The sequence below is a fragment of the Stylophora pistillata genome, chromosome 1 (assembly GCF_964205215.1).
Source record: "Stylophora pistillata chromosome 1, jaStyPist1.2, whole genome shotgun sequence".
Taxonomy (NCBI): Eukaryota; Metazoa; Cnidaria; class Anthozoa; order Scleractinia; family Pocilloporidae; genus Stylophora; species Stylophora pistillata.
Genome location: NC_142519.1, coordinates 6,720,001 through 6,739,387, shown reverse-complemented (window position 1 = coordinate 6,739,387; position 19,387 = coordinate 6,720,001). Strand labels below are relative to the sequence as shown.

Below are 19,387 nucleotides of genomic sequence, written 5' to 3'. Positions count from 1 at the left end.
TTTGCACGTTAGAAGGATCATATTTCTGCTTTACAATAACCCAATAGTTGATCTCTTTTTAAACTTGGAATGACAGTTGAAACATTCCGGCCATGTTGCCCTTGGTAACTTAATATTTTGTGAGCCCACTCACAGGTCCCTCTTCCAGAGACAGCAGCGGAAATCATGCCCAACTCTAGAATGACGTGAAACGCACGAATCACCGAACTGAGCAACATAAATTTTTTTTTTCAAGAAAATAAAAGGGAGATGTTTAGTATCCAGCTTCTTGTGAGGTTGTTTTGACCTCTCCCTTTAGATTCATAAATAGTTCCCAACCATTATAAGTTATGTTAAAGATATAAAGTGATTTAATTCCGAGCACCTTTAGAGTTTTAAATCACTTCCGCTCTGCAGTCGGGTCAAATTCATTTGGTCCAGCATGGCTGTAACAAAACGTTTTAGTAACGTAACTGTCCAAACCTGATATCTGAAATTGTATCGATAAATCACACAGTTTTGTTTGAAGTCTCTGTTCGAGTCTGCACGACTTTCCTTTTGATCAAAAGATGGCTACAAAAGCCAACAAGTAGAAGCTTCAATCAAAAATACCTTTAATTAAATTCTTTATGAAAAACATAACCTTGCATGGACAGCACTTCAGTGAACTTCATACCACACTTAAGAAGATATGTTTAATATCTGTAATATGTTTATGAATTGCATGTTTAGCTTTAGGTGAAAAGAAACTACGGCAGGGAAAAAATCCCAAGTTGTCGGGAGTTGTTATCATGGAACGAAATATGGAGCAATTCACCACTGGATTTGAACAACGATATTGATGATTTTCTTAAGTTGAATCATTATTTTGCTTGGGCGGTCAAGTGAGACGTCAAGGGGGTAATATTATCTTCGTGCGAGTGTTATTTTTTTTTTTTTTTATTAGGAAGAAATAACATTTTTCGGCTCGTGTTATTCAAACTTCCGGAGGAGAGGTCTCAACTCTTCAAAAGTGGTAACAAAATAACTATATAGATGGTAAGGTATCTTTCTAGCAATTAGGTAAGTATCTAGCTACTAAAAAGATTTAACACCCACGTTTAGCATAACTCTGGAAAGACCAGCGTTGCAAAACTCGTGGCGGCAGCTTCATCATCTTAATCATCATAACGACAAGAGATTATAAACTGAGAGAACTTCGATCCCCATGACGCAGATTATAATTGGTGATGATCTATTTCAAATTATCTAGCACGGGAAGTAATAATCGAAAACTCAATGATAACAAATTAAATAATGTCCATAATGTCGGCAAAAAAACACTGTTGAGCAGCAACACTGGTAAATTTGTCAACTCTCTTGTGCACGCCCTTATTAATTACGAAATATTCTTCTGACAATGGCCGACAATGCATAATTTCTTGGTTATGATCAGGGTTTCAAACGCTAAGAACAAATTGTTTTAGGATCAAATTGAGATCAATTTTGCCCATAAGATGTTTCATTCTTCCTATCGGTGAAGCCCCTGATTTTGAATGACAAATTCTACTGCACCACAGGAACTCCGGCTTTAACACATCGCCCACGGTAAGGTGTGGTGTCGATCCCGATACTTCCCAACAATCTTTCATTATTAAGTTTTGATGATTATGTTTCAAATACCAAGCCTTTGTACATAAAAATAGCTTTTGCAGCAATTGCTCAAATACCTAATCAATCCTAAAGCAAATGGGGAGTCTCTTGACTATAAATACGGTTGTTTCTTCAGTCACAACCTTTAGTAGCTTAAAGGAAGAGAGTGCTTCACATTATCTAAGATGAACTCCATTTTCAGAGTTTCTACATTGTTGTTTGGGACACTACTGTTGGTGATTCCAATCTTATCTTCAGCGCGTAATTGTAAGTAAGATTACCTTCCCAAACCATTTCGATAAAGAGTTTAATTAACGCTCGTGTCACTTTATTTGTATTTGTTTTACTAAGCACAGGCTGTGTAGGCAAATTAATCATCCGTGTGGGAGCCGTTTCGCACTAAAACTAATTTTAAAGTTAATTTAGTCAAAGACGATGGTCATGCCGAGGATGTGGTTGATGGAAGGAACACCTTTCTCATCTATGATCCTTGTTTTGTTTTTTTTCCTCCAATTTGAGCTCTCAACTCTTCTCTTTTTTCCTTTCTTCATTTCTTTTTATTCAAGTTCTGTATTTTTCCTTATAGTCCTTTATCATTCTTTTATCTTTCTTCTTTCTCTCATAAGTTTCGTTTGACCAATACTGTTCTAGCATTAAAGATTAGGACATCTCATTCTGCTCACTTACGAGCAACTTAGTTGACGAAGGGGAGTTTCGCATTTTTCTTCAACAGTTACGAATTGTGCTGATCTGCACAAATCTGGCCAGACAATCAGTGGTGTTTATACAATCAAACCTGATCACTTAGACGCCTTTGATGTGTATTGTGACCAGACAACAGACGGTGGGGGCTGGACAACGTTCCAGAGAAGAGTAGGTGGTTCAGTTGATTTCAACCGCACTTGGGCTGACTACAAACATGGTTTTGGAAGTTTCCTGGCTGGTGAATTTTGGCTCGGACTGGATAAGATCCATCGGCTGACTCGAAAGAAGAGAAACAGCAAGCTTCGAGTAGATCTGGGAGTAGATCCTATAAAAAATGTTTACGCAGATTCTGAAAAAACTTTTTACGCGGAATATGGGTGGTTTGGAATTGCAAATGAAAGCGAAGAGTACCGGCTGAACATTGGCCACTTATCAAGTAAGTCAACAAAACAATAATGACAAGTAGATTCGTTGCATGACCATAAGTGAAGTAGTGTAACGAAAGCAAACAAATATCTCAGTGGAGAAAGGAAAAAGAAAATGATTGTAATGCATTTCAGTCGACAGACAAAAAGATTAAGATTCATCATTCTCAGGACTTGACTAGCTTTGACTGGTTTACTCCGTTTTGAAATCAAAGCTTGAGGATAGAGAAGTGCCAATAATGTAACTAGGAGAGCTCATTACAGTTATCCGAAACTTAACATCATCTGGCCTGTTTATCAATACATCACCTCGATTATTTTCGTTGGATATGTTTCACGCTAGAATAAGCACTTTGTGAGTACAGTACAGCACACATTTAGGTGCATGTTACACTAATAAAAATATTTTTCGTATGATTGAATTTCCTTTAACGAGTTCCCGAACCTCAGCAAAGGTTCTGAAAATCTGACCTGTAGTGCGAGGGCTGAGCCAGATATCACAATACAATTCACGGTTGTTTGCTTTTTTCTTTTACTTTTATTTTTCCCACTCATTTTTCGGAAATTAGCGAATATCTTGTTTCTATTTTGTTTTTTGCATCGTGACAAAAATTGAGCTGAAGTTTCAAAGCATTTATGAGAGGATTTTACTTCTTCAACAGATGCGACTATTGAGGATTCTCTCAATGCTCATAATGGCTCTAAGTTTAGCACCTGTGGTCAAAATCATAACTGTAAAGAAATGGAAAAAGGCTGGTGGTCAGTCAACGGCAGTGGGGCGTCGAATCTAAACAGAGTGGGAGGGATTCACTGGGGATTCTTTAATAAACACAATGCTAGCCGCACTCCCGAAACATCAGAAATGAAAATCAGACCGGTGGCATTTTCGCTTTCAAAATGAACATTCCGGCTCAGACTTGGCTTAGACACTTGATCGACCAGAAAGGCAAACGGCATCGGTGAAGAAAGAGTCGGTCTATGTGATGACCAAAGGTGGGAACTTCATAAAATAGTCGTCTTAGACACTCGATTGTGGCGTAAATGAATGGCATGCCATTTATACGAGGGAAGAAAAAGGTGATTCGGAACAAGGGTGGGGTGGGGGAGGCACTGTAAACAAGAGCAATGAGTGTCATCTGGTAGGTTTAACTACTACACCTTAGAATGCGTAGTTTTAGACAACGCACACTAACGCATGACCAATGTTTAGTTTCTTTCTCGAATTTTGTCACTGTTTTGATTAAATGGTAATAAGGCCTTGTGTCGTCCAATTCTCTCTAGAATCGTACCGAGTCGTGATAAACAAATAGGACTCCTGCTTCGAGCTCGTCCGATTTTGTCAATCACCCGTATGATTACAGACCGAATTAATCTCTTTTTTTTTTTTTTTTACTTTGCTGTCTTGTTTACAACTCTTTTAAGGTTTAATTTTTTTCAAACCTTTTGCTTCCAGGATTGACTTAAAGGAAACTTTCGTCAGTCCCTAAATCGCTACATCTAAAAAAGATCCGAGAAAAACATATTTTGGATATAGTTTGATTTGACACCAAATTCTTAGACCCCGCTGAAATGATAAGATGTATCTCAGATAGTCACAGAATTGATATCTCATTCATGGGAGTGAAAGGGTCACCGAGGCGAGAGATGCGTAGCGAACTCAGACCTCGTTTAAAATTTGTCTGATTGAGACCAGTAACTTAGGGATAGTCCTTTTATTTCTAGTAGTACATCATTTCAGTTAAAAAATACCCCCACTACCCCCCCCCCCCCCCCATGAGATGGTCTCAATACGATTACACGGAAAAAAGTTTGGCTAGTGATGCAAAAATTGATAAATTTTAACCGTTTGCCAAAAACAGTTTGACGTAAATCTTTTTTCTTATTAATCGCTACGGAAAGAAAAACAAATTCAAATTCAACTAATAGCCTTAAGAGGCATTACTGACCCCATCGAGATTTCCCCCCCCCCCCACCCCACAAGCTATTTTCGATCATCGGCTCAAGTCACCTGAAAAGAACTGGGGGGGCTGGAAGGTTAACAAAAGTGTTACCTCATGTAAGGTAAATTTTCTGCTTTGTTTTGAGATGATACTAATATTCAAGTTCTGCCTTGTAGCTGAAGCCTATGGCTCCTGCTTGTATAAAAATTTTCTTGTAAGTTCTTTTCTTTTTTCTCCTTGACAAACCCTCTGAAATGGGACCATAACGAAGCCAATGATGGCTGAGTCAACATTAGATCAACGACCCTTTTCAATATTATGGTAAATTAGATGAATTTATAGATGAATTGTAATAAAAAGCATGTCATATTTCAGGCTGTTTTCTTTGTGTGTTGAATGGGATGAACAAACCAGGCCCATCACTGAAGTAGTTTCATGTCACATTCCTGATTGGAAAATATTTGTTTCACGGACAAATTTACGTGGTTTTCTGATTAATATTGAGCAAGGAGGATACTTAAAAAAAAAACACGGCCAACTTGTTTTCTTCTTGGGTCACAGCTCATCCCTCTTGTTTCTTAAGGAGGCTGGATATAGTTTTCACTTTTCTGATTTAAGATATTTAAACTAAAATTACGAAGCTTACCTTTAACGAATTGCGATCACATTTTCCCCTGAAATAAAGATATTATTGAAGAGTCTGTTATAAAAATTTTGAAAAATTCGTTGCCATGGCAACGTTGCTGGGTTGCAATGCTGGGTCCAAAATTAGACTTGACTTGAATTTTCTTAAAAACTGGACGGTGAATTTATTTTAGATTTTGCATGCGTCCTTTGACTGTCTTGGTCTACTTGACTGTTAAGTTTAAAAAAATTCTGTCAGAAAGTTTAAGAAAAGAGGCCTTTTTTTAGAATTCATCCGTAACTTTTTTTCCCTCTGAAAGAATTTTTTCGAATTTTTGTGAAACACGCATAGAGCCGTTCAAAGTTAACTTGCAAAAATAAAAAAAATTCACCGAGCGGAAACGGAAATACGTCAGTCTAAAGTTTCAAATTTCCGAAAACTTCGACTCGACAAGATGGGCAATTGCGCATGAGCAACATTTGTGTCACGCCACGACACTTGCCACGGACGCCACGAGGTTTTGGACGTCTTATTTCGCCGAACGTCGTTCGCGCTCTTCTAAAGAGCTTTATTTTGCCAAGAGAGGTTTATACGGTGGCCCAGAAGGCTCAACGCAAACAAAAAATATACTGCAGCAAATAAAAAATATGCTGCAGCAAATAAAAAAATATACTGCAGCAAATAAAAAAATAAAAACGCAAAGAAAAAAAAGTACCGCGGCAAATAAAAAAATGCGCCGCATACAAAAAATACTGCAGCAAATAAAATATGCAACGTAAACAACAAAGAAAAGAGAAAACGCAAACAAAAAAATTGGAACGCAATGCCAAGGAAGACTGGGTAATAGTTCTTAGTTTCCCGCCAACACTCGTTTCATCCTTTGCTTGTTCGCCGTTCCGAAACAATGTTCTGCAGCGAACTTATGACAGTACCATGCTGTTCCTTTAAAAAATCAATAATAACTCTATTTTCATGCCCATGATGAAAGTAATCTTCTATAATCCTACGCAGATCGCTTTCGTCCATAACCAAAAACGAGTTCCATTTCACGCTGTTTTGGTGGGAAACTACGAACTATTACCCAGTCTTCCTTGGCGTTGCGTTCCAACTTTCTTGTTTGCGTTTTCTTTTTTTTGTTTGAGTGGCATAGTTTATTTGCTGAAGAATTTTTTGTTTGCATTGCATTTTTTTATTTGCTGCGGTCCTTTTTTTCTTTGCGTTTTGATTATTTTTATTTGCTGCAGTATATTTTAATTGCCGCAGTATATTTTTGAGTTATTTTTTTTAAAAAAAAAAACTATATGTTAGCGTGTAGATTGGTGTATTGTGGTGTAGTGTAATCTGATCAACGCAATTTGGTGTATCTCTAAGCAATCTGATTGGCGCATCTTTTTTTTGGTGTATCTCAACGCAATGTGATTGGCCAAATTTTTTGGTGTATCACAAACCAATAAGATTGTAGTATTTTTCGATGACGCTCCAATCAGAGCGTTCTTGCTAATTTGTGGTTTGACAGGTCTTCAAATTTCAGCGAATCAACGCTTGAGTCGGAGAGAGCGGTTCGCGAATTAAGGAAATGTAACAGTCGTGTTGGGAAAGTGGTGGAGTTGTGATCGTTGTACGACTATGCTTATTCTTCCTTCTGAAGGAGACTGAGTGGAACATAAGAAAAATTTTGAATCAAATATTACTTCAGATGTTGATAAGAGCAACTTGAGGATATTTCATTGCTATATATGAGTTAATCAGCGATTGCAGTTTTGAATTTCGCTCAAGGAACGAGGTAAGATGACATCTACAAGAGTTTTAAGAGCATCTATTCAGTGTAATGGCTCATGTCCTTCGTGAGGATTTTATCGCTATGATCTGTCTGGATTTGAAAGGTCGTCAGGGAACTTTTTCTACCGATTAGCGAGTTAAAACGTGCATTTTTTTTTTTTGTACCGCTCCTTCACTTACGACGTACACACCGTCAGCTGGAGGCCTAACACAAATGTAGCGCTATAGCGTGTTGTTTCGGAAAGGCTAGTTTTACTGACTCTGGTAAATCTTGCGCAAGATATTTGCGTAATTCATATTTGATTGATAATCTTTTTTTTGCCATATGGTTGTTCTTTTAGCAGCGGTTGAAACGACCACCAAGTTACATTTACTTTCTGCGTCGACTGCCATGTTACATATCCGTTTCTTTACTTCAGAAAGTCCTCCATGAATTAAATATTGTTTAAACGATATTTTCCCGTTACAATTGCGTGTTACTTTTTACTCGCCAGTATGGATTAGATTTTCTTAGATGAAAAGCCATTTTCCAGTAAACAACGCCAATTTTATGACATAAATCTACTTCAATGAAAAATATTTCACAAGGGACAGAATGATACGTTCGGTTAATTTTCCACGCAACCCTCACGTGCTTAGACGTTTTCTACCAATAAAATTCGCTTATAGCTAACCTGGACTTTACCCCATTGCGTGTCAATTTCCTGTAAACAACCTGCATTTTATCACGTATTTCGCACGCAAAGGGCAAAGTCCAGATAGGCAACAACCAATCAAGTAGCCCACTTTATTATCCTTTGAAGAATGATACTTTCTCTTGGTTCAATCTACTTTCAATAGTTCGAAGAATGGAGACCGGAAAGTATCTTTGTCCAGAGGCTGTAAGAGATAAAATAGAGCTTTCCACTGCAAAATTATATGGAAGAGTGTTTTGAGGCAACCATCTGTCACTGAACAGGAAGCTACACTGAGCCTATATTTGGGCCGGATTTGTGGATCAGCGGATTGAATTGAATTGGTTCGAATTGAGGGATTTGCTGTTTTAGCAAAATCGCTGTCGAGTGCTTTTTATGGTTTGTTAACGTGGAGAGTTAAGGTCGGCACACACGAGGGGACTAGTCCCTGCGACTAGTCCGTGCGACTAGTCCCAGCGACAAGTCTTTGAAGGGTTTACACCAGGGGACCGGTAGCAGGGACTAGTCCCTTAAGGCGTTCACACGAGGGCACTCAATTGCACAAGAACATAGGAAAATTAAGAGGCAAATGATGTTTCTTAGTCTGGGGCGTTACACGAAAACAGTTAAAATTTGCTAACTTTCATTGTAGCACTATTAAACATCAACGCAAACGAACTACACTTATTCAGTCGGATTATTCATGCTTTTACGTGTTCCGTTTTTGTTTTTTTTTTTTATTTTATTTTTAACAGACACAGAGTCAAATAGGGTAAAAAATTCCATCAAAACGGCTCCAAGACATCTGTATATGTTTACAAAACTAGAAATAGTTTTTTATTCTTCAGTTGTAGAAATCTAGAAGTCAGGGAAAATTCATAGAAACTGCAATGTTTACAAATACCGGAAGTCACGCATCGTACTGACCCGTGATTGGCTTATTTACCGTTTAGTCGCAGGGACTAGTCCCAGCAACCGGTTTCATGCGACTAGTCCCTTCGTGTGAACTACACATTTCTGTGGTCGCAGGGACCAAAATTTGGTCCCTGCGACTGGTCGCATGAATTCAAACTGGTTTGAATTCATGCGACCAGTCGCAGGGACTTGTCGCATGAAACAAATGTTTGTCCTTTCGTGTGAACTGTTTGTGCGACCAGTCCCTGCGACTAAACGGTAAATAAGCCAATCACGGGTCAGTATGATGCGTGACTTCCGGTATTTGAAAACATTGCAGTTTCTATGAATTTCCCTGAATTCTAGATTTCTACAACTGAAGAATAAAAAACTATTTCTAGTTTTGTAAACATATACAGATGTCTTGGAGCCGTTTTGATGGAATGTTTACCCTATTTTACTCTGTGTCTCTTAAAAATAAAAAAAAACAAAAACAGAAACGGAACACGTAAAAGCATGAATAATCCGACTGAATAAGTGCAGTTCATTTGCGTTGATGTTTAATAGTGCTACAATGAAAAGTTGCCAAATTTTCATTGTTTTCGTGTAACGCACCAGACTAAGAAACATCTTTTGCCTCTTAATTTTCTTATGTTCTTGTGCAATTGAGTGCCCTCGTGTGAACGCCTTAAGGGACTAGTCCCTGCTACCGGTCCTCTGGTGTAAACCCTTCAAAGACTTGTCGCCGGGACTAGTCGCGCGGACTAGTCGCAGGGACTAGTCCCCTCGTCTGTGCCGACCTTTATGGAGACTAAGATTTCGGAACAAGTTGATGCCATCCATGACAATTTGGAATTACTAAAATCGCCGGAGGAAAGGCGGGATCACTCAATAAAATTTGCATTTGAACGCGATGACTTTAATTACAAGGATTTCTCTTGTTTACATCTAATAACAAACCTTTGAAGTTTTTTTTGCCTCGGAACGATGTGTCACAGAAGGCATTTTATAGACCTCAAGTTTTTTGACTGATTGAAATTAAAGGTATGTGGCAGTGACTTCCACAAGTTTTTTTTTTAGTCAGAGAAGTACAATTGTTTTGTTCGCAATATTTATTTACGGATGGTTTCAATCGCCAATGTTTGCATAAGATGGTTGTTTTAATTAATCGAATTAAACAATCGGCCAAAAATTTTACTGTTCCCAAGGGTTGTTTTCATCAGTACTTTAACAATTGTAGTGATTCACAGTATTAGGTTTGTACTTTAAATAAATATATTTAAGTTCACTCGAAAGATGAGTATAAACTGTAACAAGGTTATCGTTGATGCGCGGCTAGTACTTCCAATCTGACTGACACTCGATGCTAAAACTCAACCTCGTTCCCTGGAAATGCCACCACTTTACTTTACGCCAATTAAAAACTGCACGCTATTGTGCATTTTCTTGCACAGGAAAAACCAAACAGAATTTCTGATTCTGGCCCTTAATGGTCAGAATAATAACTAGGACTTTGTCTCTGACGAAGGAACGGCAATAACCACAATTTTAACCTACGAGCAGGTCGTTGTTTGGTCTCATCATGCAATTTTGGAGAGAGAGAGAGAGAGAGAGAGAGAGAGAGAGAGAGAGAGAGAGAGAGAGAGAGAGAGAGAGAGAGAGAGAGAGTGTGTGTGTGTTGCGTGACAAGTTCAAATTAGGGCTGTGGAGGGGACTATAGGAAGCGTTGTACCAATGCAGTTTATTTTTGCCCACAATTATTCAGACACCAGCATCAGTTATATAGTGTCCTATTTCAACCTACGTATCTCAAAAAAAATAACTCCTGCATGCGTAGCATGCCTATGTTTTATTTACTGTAGTATATTTTCTATTTGCTGCAGTATATTTTTTATTTGCTGCAGTATATTTTTTATTTGCTGCAGTATATTTTTTTGTTTGCGTCGAGCTTTCTCGGCCACCGTAGGTTTACCTTCTGGGTGGATTGCGCCTGGAAATGGCTGCTGCTTTATTTACCTTCAAAGTGCTGGATTATTTTGTGCAGTGTCAGGATGTTTTGTTCCTCGTGGAGCTGATCCACGCGATTGGCGATTTGCTAAGAATGGCGACAAGTGCTTCCTTCCCACCGTTGTTGTAAAGATCTTTTAAATAAATCATCGTAACGCACGCCACTTTATGCAATTTTCTGAATGATGTTTTCTTTGACGAGGAGCCCGTTATAATTTTTGCAGGTGGATGACCCTTGTGAACCACCGTATAATTCTTAAAAATTTCACAAATTTTCATTTAACACAAAGGCTTCAAAGGACTGGTAACAGGTTTAAAAAGCAACCAAGCCCTACCCCCCTCCCTCCTTCGTCTTCTCTCTGCGGGAAGGTTTCAGCTCATGTTGCACAAACTAGAATAAGAATTCTTTTAACGCGGTTAAAAAGACAAAAAAGCCAAAAATAGTCATTTGTCATCTGGTTCTGCCTTAGCACCCTCCCAGACAAAGGTACAGTTCGTACGTGGTCCCCAAATAAACAACAAATACTCATGTACCACTACTCGTACCTACCCACATTTCTTTTGCACCATGAAAGTGAGGTTGTTTCTAATATGGCTGCCTGGACGTAACCGGTTCGTTCTGTCATTTTCAAACAACTGTTAAGATGGAGACTTCAGCTCATTTTATCAACGCATTGCAGACAATAAAGCTTGGAAAGAAACTGATATGAGTACTCTCCAGTCAGATGAAGGTGATGAAAGTGAAAGAGAGCTTCTTGTGGATGACATACAGCGCATTCGCGAGGCCCTCCGAGTTACAGCTAATGCAGTCGACAAGTTGTCTTCTGAAGATGAAGAAGACGATGAAGAGTACGAAGAGGAGGAAAAGGAAGAAAATGAGCGACCTTGCACTGACAAGGCAAGCCTGAAAAGTAGGTTTTCCCTTCCAGTTTTGGTAAAATTTTCAAGGCACGGCCGAATATTTGCCACGCACAATAGATGAATAATTTTAGTAAACATTCTAGAACTCCTCATTCCGATCCCAACTGAATCTCGAGTAATCCGTAAGTGTATCATGGCTATCTCTCTTGCGTGGAGCACATTTTTGCAAGTGTTACGGTGGCTTGCACTGAGTTAGAGAGAGAGTACTGGTGCCTTTTTAAACCAAAGGCCCCTGTGGGGCGACTCATGGATGATTTGGATAAGCGTGTAGTGTAGCAGAGGAGATTTGAGTTCAATGCTTAATCCAATTTTAATTAATGAATATATCTATCGGAATCGAGTGAGTGAGTGATAAAAGGCCATGCAGTTGCCTCGCACACCTCATGGAATGACTACATGAGCCAAAAATGGTGGTCTTCCTGAATACCCTTACGAAAACAAACCTATTTTATTTCTATTTAATGTCTATTTTAATGCTTTTTGTACTATTTTATTTTCTCAGACTTATATTTTATTCCTATTTTACCTGAAAGGGAAAATAGAGCCACTATTGTAACCATATTTTAAGGCAAGGTTGAACAAGGTGGTGTATTTTATTTCTATTTTCTCAAAATGAGCGGAAAAATAACCAGCTAAACAGACTATTTTAATCATATTTTATTTTCTACATCAGTAAAATAGTGACTAAATAGTCTGTTTTATTTCTGTTTTCTGCTGATAGAACATGCTAACGCCATTTCCTTTGAAAAATATGAAAAAAATAGGCTATCACAACCCTATTTTATCAAAGTAAATGTTGACTTATTGCAAAATAGATATAGAATAGACTGTTTTATTTCTATTTTTGAGGTGGATTCTAATCCATTGCAAAATAGGTATTAAATAGTCTATTTTATTTCTATTTTCTTCAAAGTATCACAAACCCACAATATTTGAAACAGCAACTAGGTGTGAAGTGTCACAACCTGTCCTATTTTATACCTATTTTATTCATGAATTCAAGCTTGACTAACATACAGTACTCTAAAGTCACAGTTTCTGTGTTGACAAGGTAAAGATGGGTTCAAATTTGAAAACATTGGGTGGAAGTTTTCAAGTTTCGCGGTCATAAAAGTCTCTACACAGATTCTTCAAAACTGAAACCACTAAATTAAAATATGTTCTGAAGGCTTAAGAGGTCTCGACTCCTCCAAAAAATCAAAGCAGAGATGTTGCAGTTTCATTTCCATTCACTCGATTCCCAATTCCTCCCACAGATCTTTCACCAGCGATGCTTTTATCTCAGGATCGATCTGCTTTCCAATTTCGAATTTGGCTGCTTGAAACATTTGCGGGCCCATTGGCCGATCGCACAGTATGTTGGGTAACAAAAATAAGCCCGGCGAGGGTAGCCAGCGACCTGCAGTCGACAAACAAACCAGTTAGCTCCCCTGGTCCTCTCGAGAGGTTTTGTCAAGACCGCATTGTTTTGATCACACATTTCCATTCGATGTTGATTACTCCTACAAAAGATCTGTGGGAGGAATTGGGAATCGAGTGAATGGAAATGAAACTGCAACATCTCTGCTTTGATTTTCTGGAGGAATGGAGACTGGTGGTAATTTTTTGGCGGAATTATTCGCTTCGGGCGCCGGACACTTCTAAAATAGGTTTCCGGCCTTGTCTTTCTTTTAGCAGTTGAACACCAACATAGCGCTAACTCGCCGAAAACGCTTCAAAATGGCCAGAGACGCTCGGAATCAACAAAGAAAACAACACAGCAATAAGGTAAGCCCATTTATTTCAAAACAAGACATTTTTTCTCTCTTTTAAGGCAAACGGATAACATCCCATACAAACCTTTATAAATATAAAACGTTGCGCAACACGGTAAGAGTCACGTCCGCTTTTCTAGTAGTGAGCTTGGGCTGCCTGTGACTCGAGACGTAGCATCTTTCCGTAAATAAACAAAGGAGCCCTTTGACCAACAGTACTGGTAATAATGCTGTTCTTTAGACTTCTTCGCCTCGAACAGGAGTGTTTGCATTCGAGGTGACAAATGATCAAAAATTCTAACCGCGCTTAACGAGGCATCCTCAAGGAGTCCAACGGAAGCCGGGTCCAATTTGCATGCATCTTTACGACGATTCATGACGCTTTCTTTGGCTAAACGCCTGACAAATCTACAAACTATCGGCTTTGGCTTGCCATTATTATTCCTGCTGGGAACACGATGGGCGGTGTCAATGTCATACATCGATACATCAGCTCCCATTTCTTTAAAAATGTTTAGACCGGGTTCGCTTCATTTCCGCTTTTCTCACTTCATTCGGGAGGAGAGTTTCGTTTAGCATTTGCCAAGTTACATCTTTTCACTCATACTTCTTGGCACTTTGTGCGTTATCCACAGAGTCTTTTTTTACTGTAAAGGGGTATTTGCGCCATTGATTGACGCGTGAGCTTGTAGATGTCAACAAATAATGATTTTATCACGTGAGGTCGAAAATTACCCTTTACAAAAAAGATTGTTTGGAGAGAGATGTTTGTCATCTTATCACGAGCGTAGGGCAAGTGGGAATCATTGGACCTCGTGATGGCTTTGCTCACCGTTGAGTCTATGCGGCTCACTGGTAGAGTGTTAGAGCGCGGAGTTCCTATTCCTAGCCAATCCAAAAAAAAAAAAAATAGGCGAAAACTTCACGGTGTTATCCCATTTCGGATGGTTAGTCATAGAGAGAAAAGATCTTACAAAAAGTTTGGTGTTTAATTTACAATTTCTTTTTAGTATTTCGTATTGTATACATCTTCGCATTTTATTGTAAATTCAAAATTGTAAATAGCTAACAGCAATTCCGTATTCAATTTTATCTTCTGAAGCGCATTTGATCATATCCTCCTGTATGCTAATTTGCGCTATGTAAATATTAAATCTTATTATTATTATTATTATTATTATTGTTGATTATCATAATTAGAACTTAAGTATCAGAAGTCTTATGAAACTTCCTCTGACAATGACAACTTCCTCTCACTTCGGAAGTGTCCCGGTAAAAGAACATTAGGTTAACTGTTTAAACAGGAAGAATTAGCTCTGCAAGGCACTTCAGTGTTACCCCTCTTGTACCCGGCTAAGAGTTATGCCACTGAGGTGTTTTCTCCAATAGTATATTAAAGAACAGACTTATGTGAGTCCACCCCATCTTCCGCTGACGATCGTCTTTCGAGTAAACTTTACTTTAGCCGTATTCAGCTACAAGAATGATACGCGCTTTGCGTATTTTTCACACACTACACAGCCTGCAGTTAACTAAAATGATACAAAGAGAATGAAACGAGTGATAATTTAGCTCTTTATCATAATGGTGTGGGAAGGTAATCTTACTTACGTCTAATCGAGACTCCATGCGCTGAAGATAAGATTGGAATCGCAAACAGTATTGCCCCAAACAGCAAAGTAGAATGTCTGGAAACAGAAGACATCTTATAAGAAGAAGCTCTCTCTCGCTTTAACGGTTGTAATATGTAACAGTGACAGGCTGAAGAAACACCGGTATTTATATTTAAGGGATCACCCTTACCCTTTCTGCTATTTCTTTGAAAGCTATTTTTTTTTATTTTTTTTTTTTTTATCAAGGCTCGGAACAGAAACACATTAGGAAGTTTTCAGTACCACACACCTACTCGCGTGGGTGATGTGCTGAAGCATATTTTTTCATTGAAAATTCTTAAGCAGGATAAAACCTCAATTCCGAGAAAAAGTTATCGCAACCTCATCCCGCACACAGCACTTGGCGTTTGAAACCTAGACCATAATCGAGAAATAGAGCATTGTCGGTCATTTAGAAGATCCTCTCGCGTGAAAAGTCAAGCACACAGGGCTTTAAAAAAAACAACAAACAAAAAGACAAACTAGCCGTCGTAACGAGTTTTGCAACGCACGAGCGTCATTACCGAGGTGAATAGTATCTAATTTTAGTTGCTAAATATTTACCCAATGGCTACAAAGACCGTAGTGACGTCACAACTGAAGGGTTAAGTCTCTAACTATAAATTGATTTGATTGCTTAGCGGCAATTTACAGCCAAAAAATATTATTTCTTCCTAAAAAATACACAAACAAATTAAAATACAAAACGTCCACGTCTCACTTGCCCACCGAAGCAAAATGATCATTTGCACTAAGATAATCGCCCAGATCATCGCTCCTTTCTTTGTGAACCTTCGGATCTTTTTCTCGTATCAACGAACGCTTTTCATTCTACTAATTTATTGAATTAATTTATTTATGTAGTTGGCCTTTATTTTCGCCGCTGCCTCGAGAAGAGAGAGCGGAGCGTGGGTTTATTTTCCGAACAATATGTAAGTTATGGCTCTTGACATAATTTCATTATTCAGTTAACAAGAATGTGTATGTAGTATAATTTCCGCGGAGGGTCGGTTAGCGTCGAGGTGTTTCGATGCTTAGGCAAGCGTTGGGTTTAACGCGAGCTCGCACACGGGGTGCAGGACACTCAACTGTTTTACAATCTACTTTATTGCTTGAATCAAGGTTCTTATATACATAATATAGCTAAATCATACGTGATTCAAAATACAGAAGATAATACGAGTTTCCCTTGGAATATACAACATAATTACCACGTATCCGCAATTTCACAGATATGGGAGGACACTTTCGTAGATCCTGTGGAACTAGTGTTCCTACGTGTTTTTAGACGGAAAACACGTACAAGTTTCCATATTCTCTGCGACAGGTAGTAGGAATATTTTCACGAATACTCTAACAAAGGGTTACACATAAATCATATTTCCGGTTGTAATTATGTAATCAAAGCTTACTTTAGAATTGTTTGTCACGCTTTGTCACGCTATGCATAACTTTACAACATGCACATTATAAGCTCTGCCGATCTTTCGTTCATGTGAGATGGAAACAGCATCAAAATAAATTATTGCCAACACTGAGAGGCGTAGAGGGAAAGAAAGAACATTCAAGAGTTTATGCAAGATCTTTGAACTCCGAATATGAGGCTTGGAAATTTCAGACAATAAGAAACAATTAAAGAAGTGGGACATGCAGGTTCAATACCACAGCGCTAGCTTGTAAAGGATCGTCTAATGTATTCACGAGTCGCACGACTCGTACGGTCGTCCAATGTATTCACGAGTCATAAAGTTTTCCAGCCTATCCATGAATCTGACTTGTCTCTTTTGCCATGCTTTAGTGAGTCGACTCTTCGATTTGAGTGGGTCCTGCAAAAACTGCATTAATAACAAGAGTATTCCTCGCGGTTAAAGTACCTCGAAGAATACTCAAACAATAAGGGTATTCTTCTTTCCTAAAGCACCGCAATAAGAGTACAAACAAGGAGATCCTCGTACTACTATTCCCAGTTCGAAAAGCACCGCTTGAAGTGTACAAATAAATGGGGTAATCTCTGCTGTACTGAAGAGCACCGCCCAAAGTGCATAAACAACAAAAGTATTCCTTGTTCTAAAAGCACCGCTTGCAGTGCACAAATATAAAGAGTAATCCTTTTCTTTGACCGTAGTTTGCTTATATGATTTTTATATATTCACAAAGGTTGACTTATCACCTCATGGGTTTATTCCTAACCAACGTAATTACCAGCTCCTAGTTGGCTTGTTTGCTCAGTTGGTAGAGCACGTGCACTGCACCGATGTCGCAGTGGTCAGGGGTTCGAATCCCCTAAAGGCCTGAATTTTTTTTCAGGCCTTATTTTTACTACTGCTTAAGTAATGTTCATTTCTGCGACGATTGCTCTCAATTCACACACATGATTTTCATGCATTCACAGACGTTGACTCATTACCTCACGGGTTTATTACGAACCAACATAATGACCAGGGGTCGTTTCTCGAAGGCTCTGGCAACTTAAGGGGCCCGTAAAGTTGTTCTGTTTTCCTTCAAGATGGAAGTTTCGAAAGTTTTGATTATCCTGCAGTAAAACTATCAGTAAAATAATAAAATGGACTTGTTAGAGTGCCAGAACCTACTTCTCTAATCTCAAAATTTTGATTTTAAAACTTGCTTCGAGCTCGTTAAGTTACCGGGACTTTCGAGAAACGGGTCCCAGCTCCCACTTGGCTTGTTAACTCAGTTGGAGAGCACTGCACCGGTATCGCAAAGGTCATGAGTTCGAATCCCTAACAGGCCTGAATTTTTTTCAGGCCTTGTTTTCACTACTGCTTGAGTAATGTTCACTAATGCAAACATAGCTCTCATAATCAAAAAGAGTAATATTTGTTGTACTTAAGAGCACCGTACGAAGAGAACCGCGTAAAACGCACAAACAACAAAAGCAATCCTCGTTCTAGCAAAAAGCACTGCGCGAGTTGGACCAAAACATTTATACTAACAATTGTGTTTTCGAAGCCCTTTGGGCTGGAGGGTCGGCGAGGAATGAAATAATTTTCTTTCCCGCCTTCATTGGCTGTATTAATGAAAAATTTTATTGTGAAAGAAAATTTTTCACCTTTAATTTGTTCAGGGAGAATGGCAACTTCTAGCATATTCAAAGAGTAGTGATGGATGAAATGTAATGTAATGTAATTTTTATTTAAACATGATCAATAGACCACTTTCATAAATGGCTGCCGGATTAATATTCTTTTGTTTAAATTTAAATTAGCCCTACTGGCCTCGTTCTCCAGTACAAAATTCAAAACAATACATTATCTCAAGCGAGGCCAGTAGGCTAACTTGAATTTAAACAAAAAAATATTTAAACGGCAGCAATTTATGAAAGTGGTCTATTCATCAGCCCATAAAAATAAATATATCACAGACGCTACGATATTTAAAATTCAAACTACATACTATAACACTAAAGCTGCTTTCCGTGAATGCCGTGCGTTAGACTTAAAGAATGTAATTGATCTTACGTTTAAATAACCCCAGAGACTCTGTGTTCCGTATATCGCGTGGTAGACTGTTCCATAATGTGGCGCCATTGTAGCTAAAGCTTTTTCTGTAATAATTAGCGCGCGGTAGTGAAACATTGAGCTTATTTTCAGATTCTCTGAAGTCACAAGCAGAGTCACGCCACGTAAACTTTGAATACAGATACCCTGGAGCTAGCCCGTGCAGACATCTAAGCATCGTTGTGGCTTTGTGGATTTCCTGCTGGCGTGCAAGATTTTTCCACCCTAAAAACTCGAGTAGCTCAGTTGCATCAGCATCATAGTTAGAGAAGGTCAACACAAGGGCTGCTCTATTCTGCAATCTCTGCAGTTTGTCTCGTAGCGTTTCCCACAGCTACCCCAAACAATGTCACAGTAATCAAAGTGAGGTTTTACTAAAGCTTGGTAGATGAGATGTAAGGTTGATGCTGAGATCAGGTGCCTAATTCGCTTCAGGGCCCCGATACCGGAGGCAGTCTTTTTCGTTAGTTTTTCGATGTGACTATACCAATCGAGTTTATCGTTTATTATTACACCAAGCGATTTTGTAGCTGTAACCTGGCTCACTTGAGTATTGTTCATTCTAAGTTTTGGTGAAGCTGTGAGAGTATTCAGACTCTGCCTTGACCCTATTAGCATGAATTCCGTTTTGGGGTTCTGTCCTCGTGTACCGGTTCACATGAGCCAATACAAAAGACCAAACAATACACAATAGTTAACCGAGAACTCCTAAACAAAGAAAGAACAATGGTAATTCCCTTGTGAACCGGTACACCAGGACAGAACCCGTTTTGGTCATGTTCAATGTGAGTTTGTTCGCTTGTAGCCAGTTGAAGACGTTTTCTAGGTCTTCATTTAGACAAAACTAAACGTTCTCAAGATTGCTTCCCGCATATGTGAGGT

At 38.7% G+C, this 19,387-nt stretch overlaps 2 protein-coding genes across 2 annotated transcripts in view; both read left to right on the top strand.

Annotated features, from left to right (window-relative positions):
• The window catches only part of LOC111335932 (uncharacterized), a 103,971-nt gene that overhangs the window by 12,113 nt on the left and 72,471 nt on the right, over positions 1–19,387 (top strand). The gene's annotated exons all lie outside the window — the stretch shown is intronic.
• On the top strand, positions 1,579–5,055 carry LOC148741028 (ficolin-2-like). The gene is made up of 3 exons (XM_088732987.1): positions 1,579–1,878; positions 2,345–2,752; positions 3,404–5,055. Exons 1-3 carry the CDS (start codon positions 1,797–1,799, stop codon positions 3,640–3,642), a joined length of 729 nt encoding a protein of 242 aa, XP_088589113.1. The 5' UTR covers positions 1,579–1,796; the 3' UTR covers positions 3,643–5,055.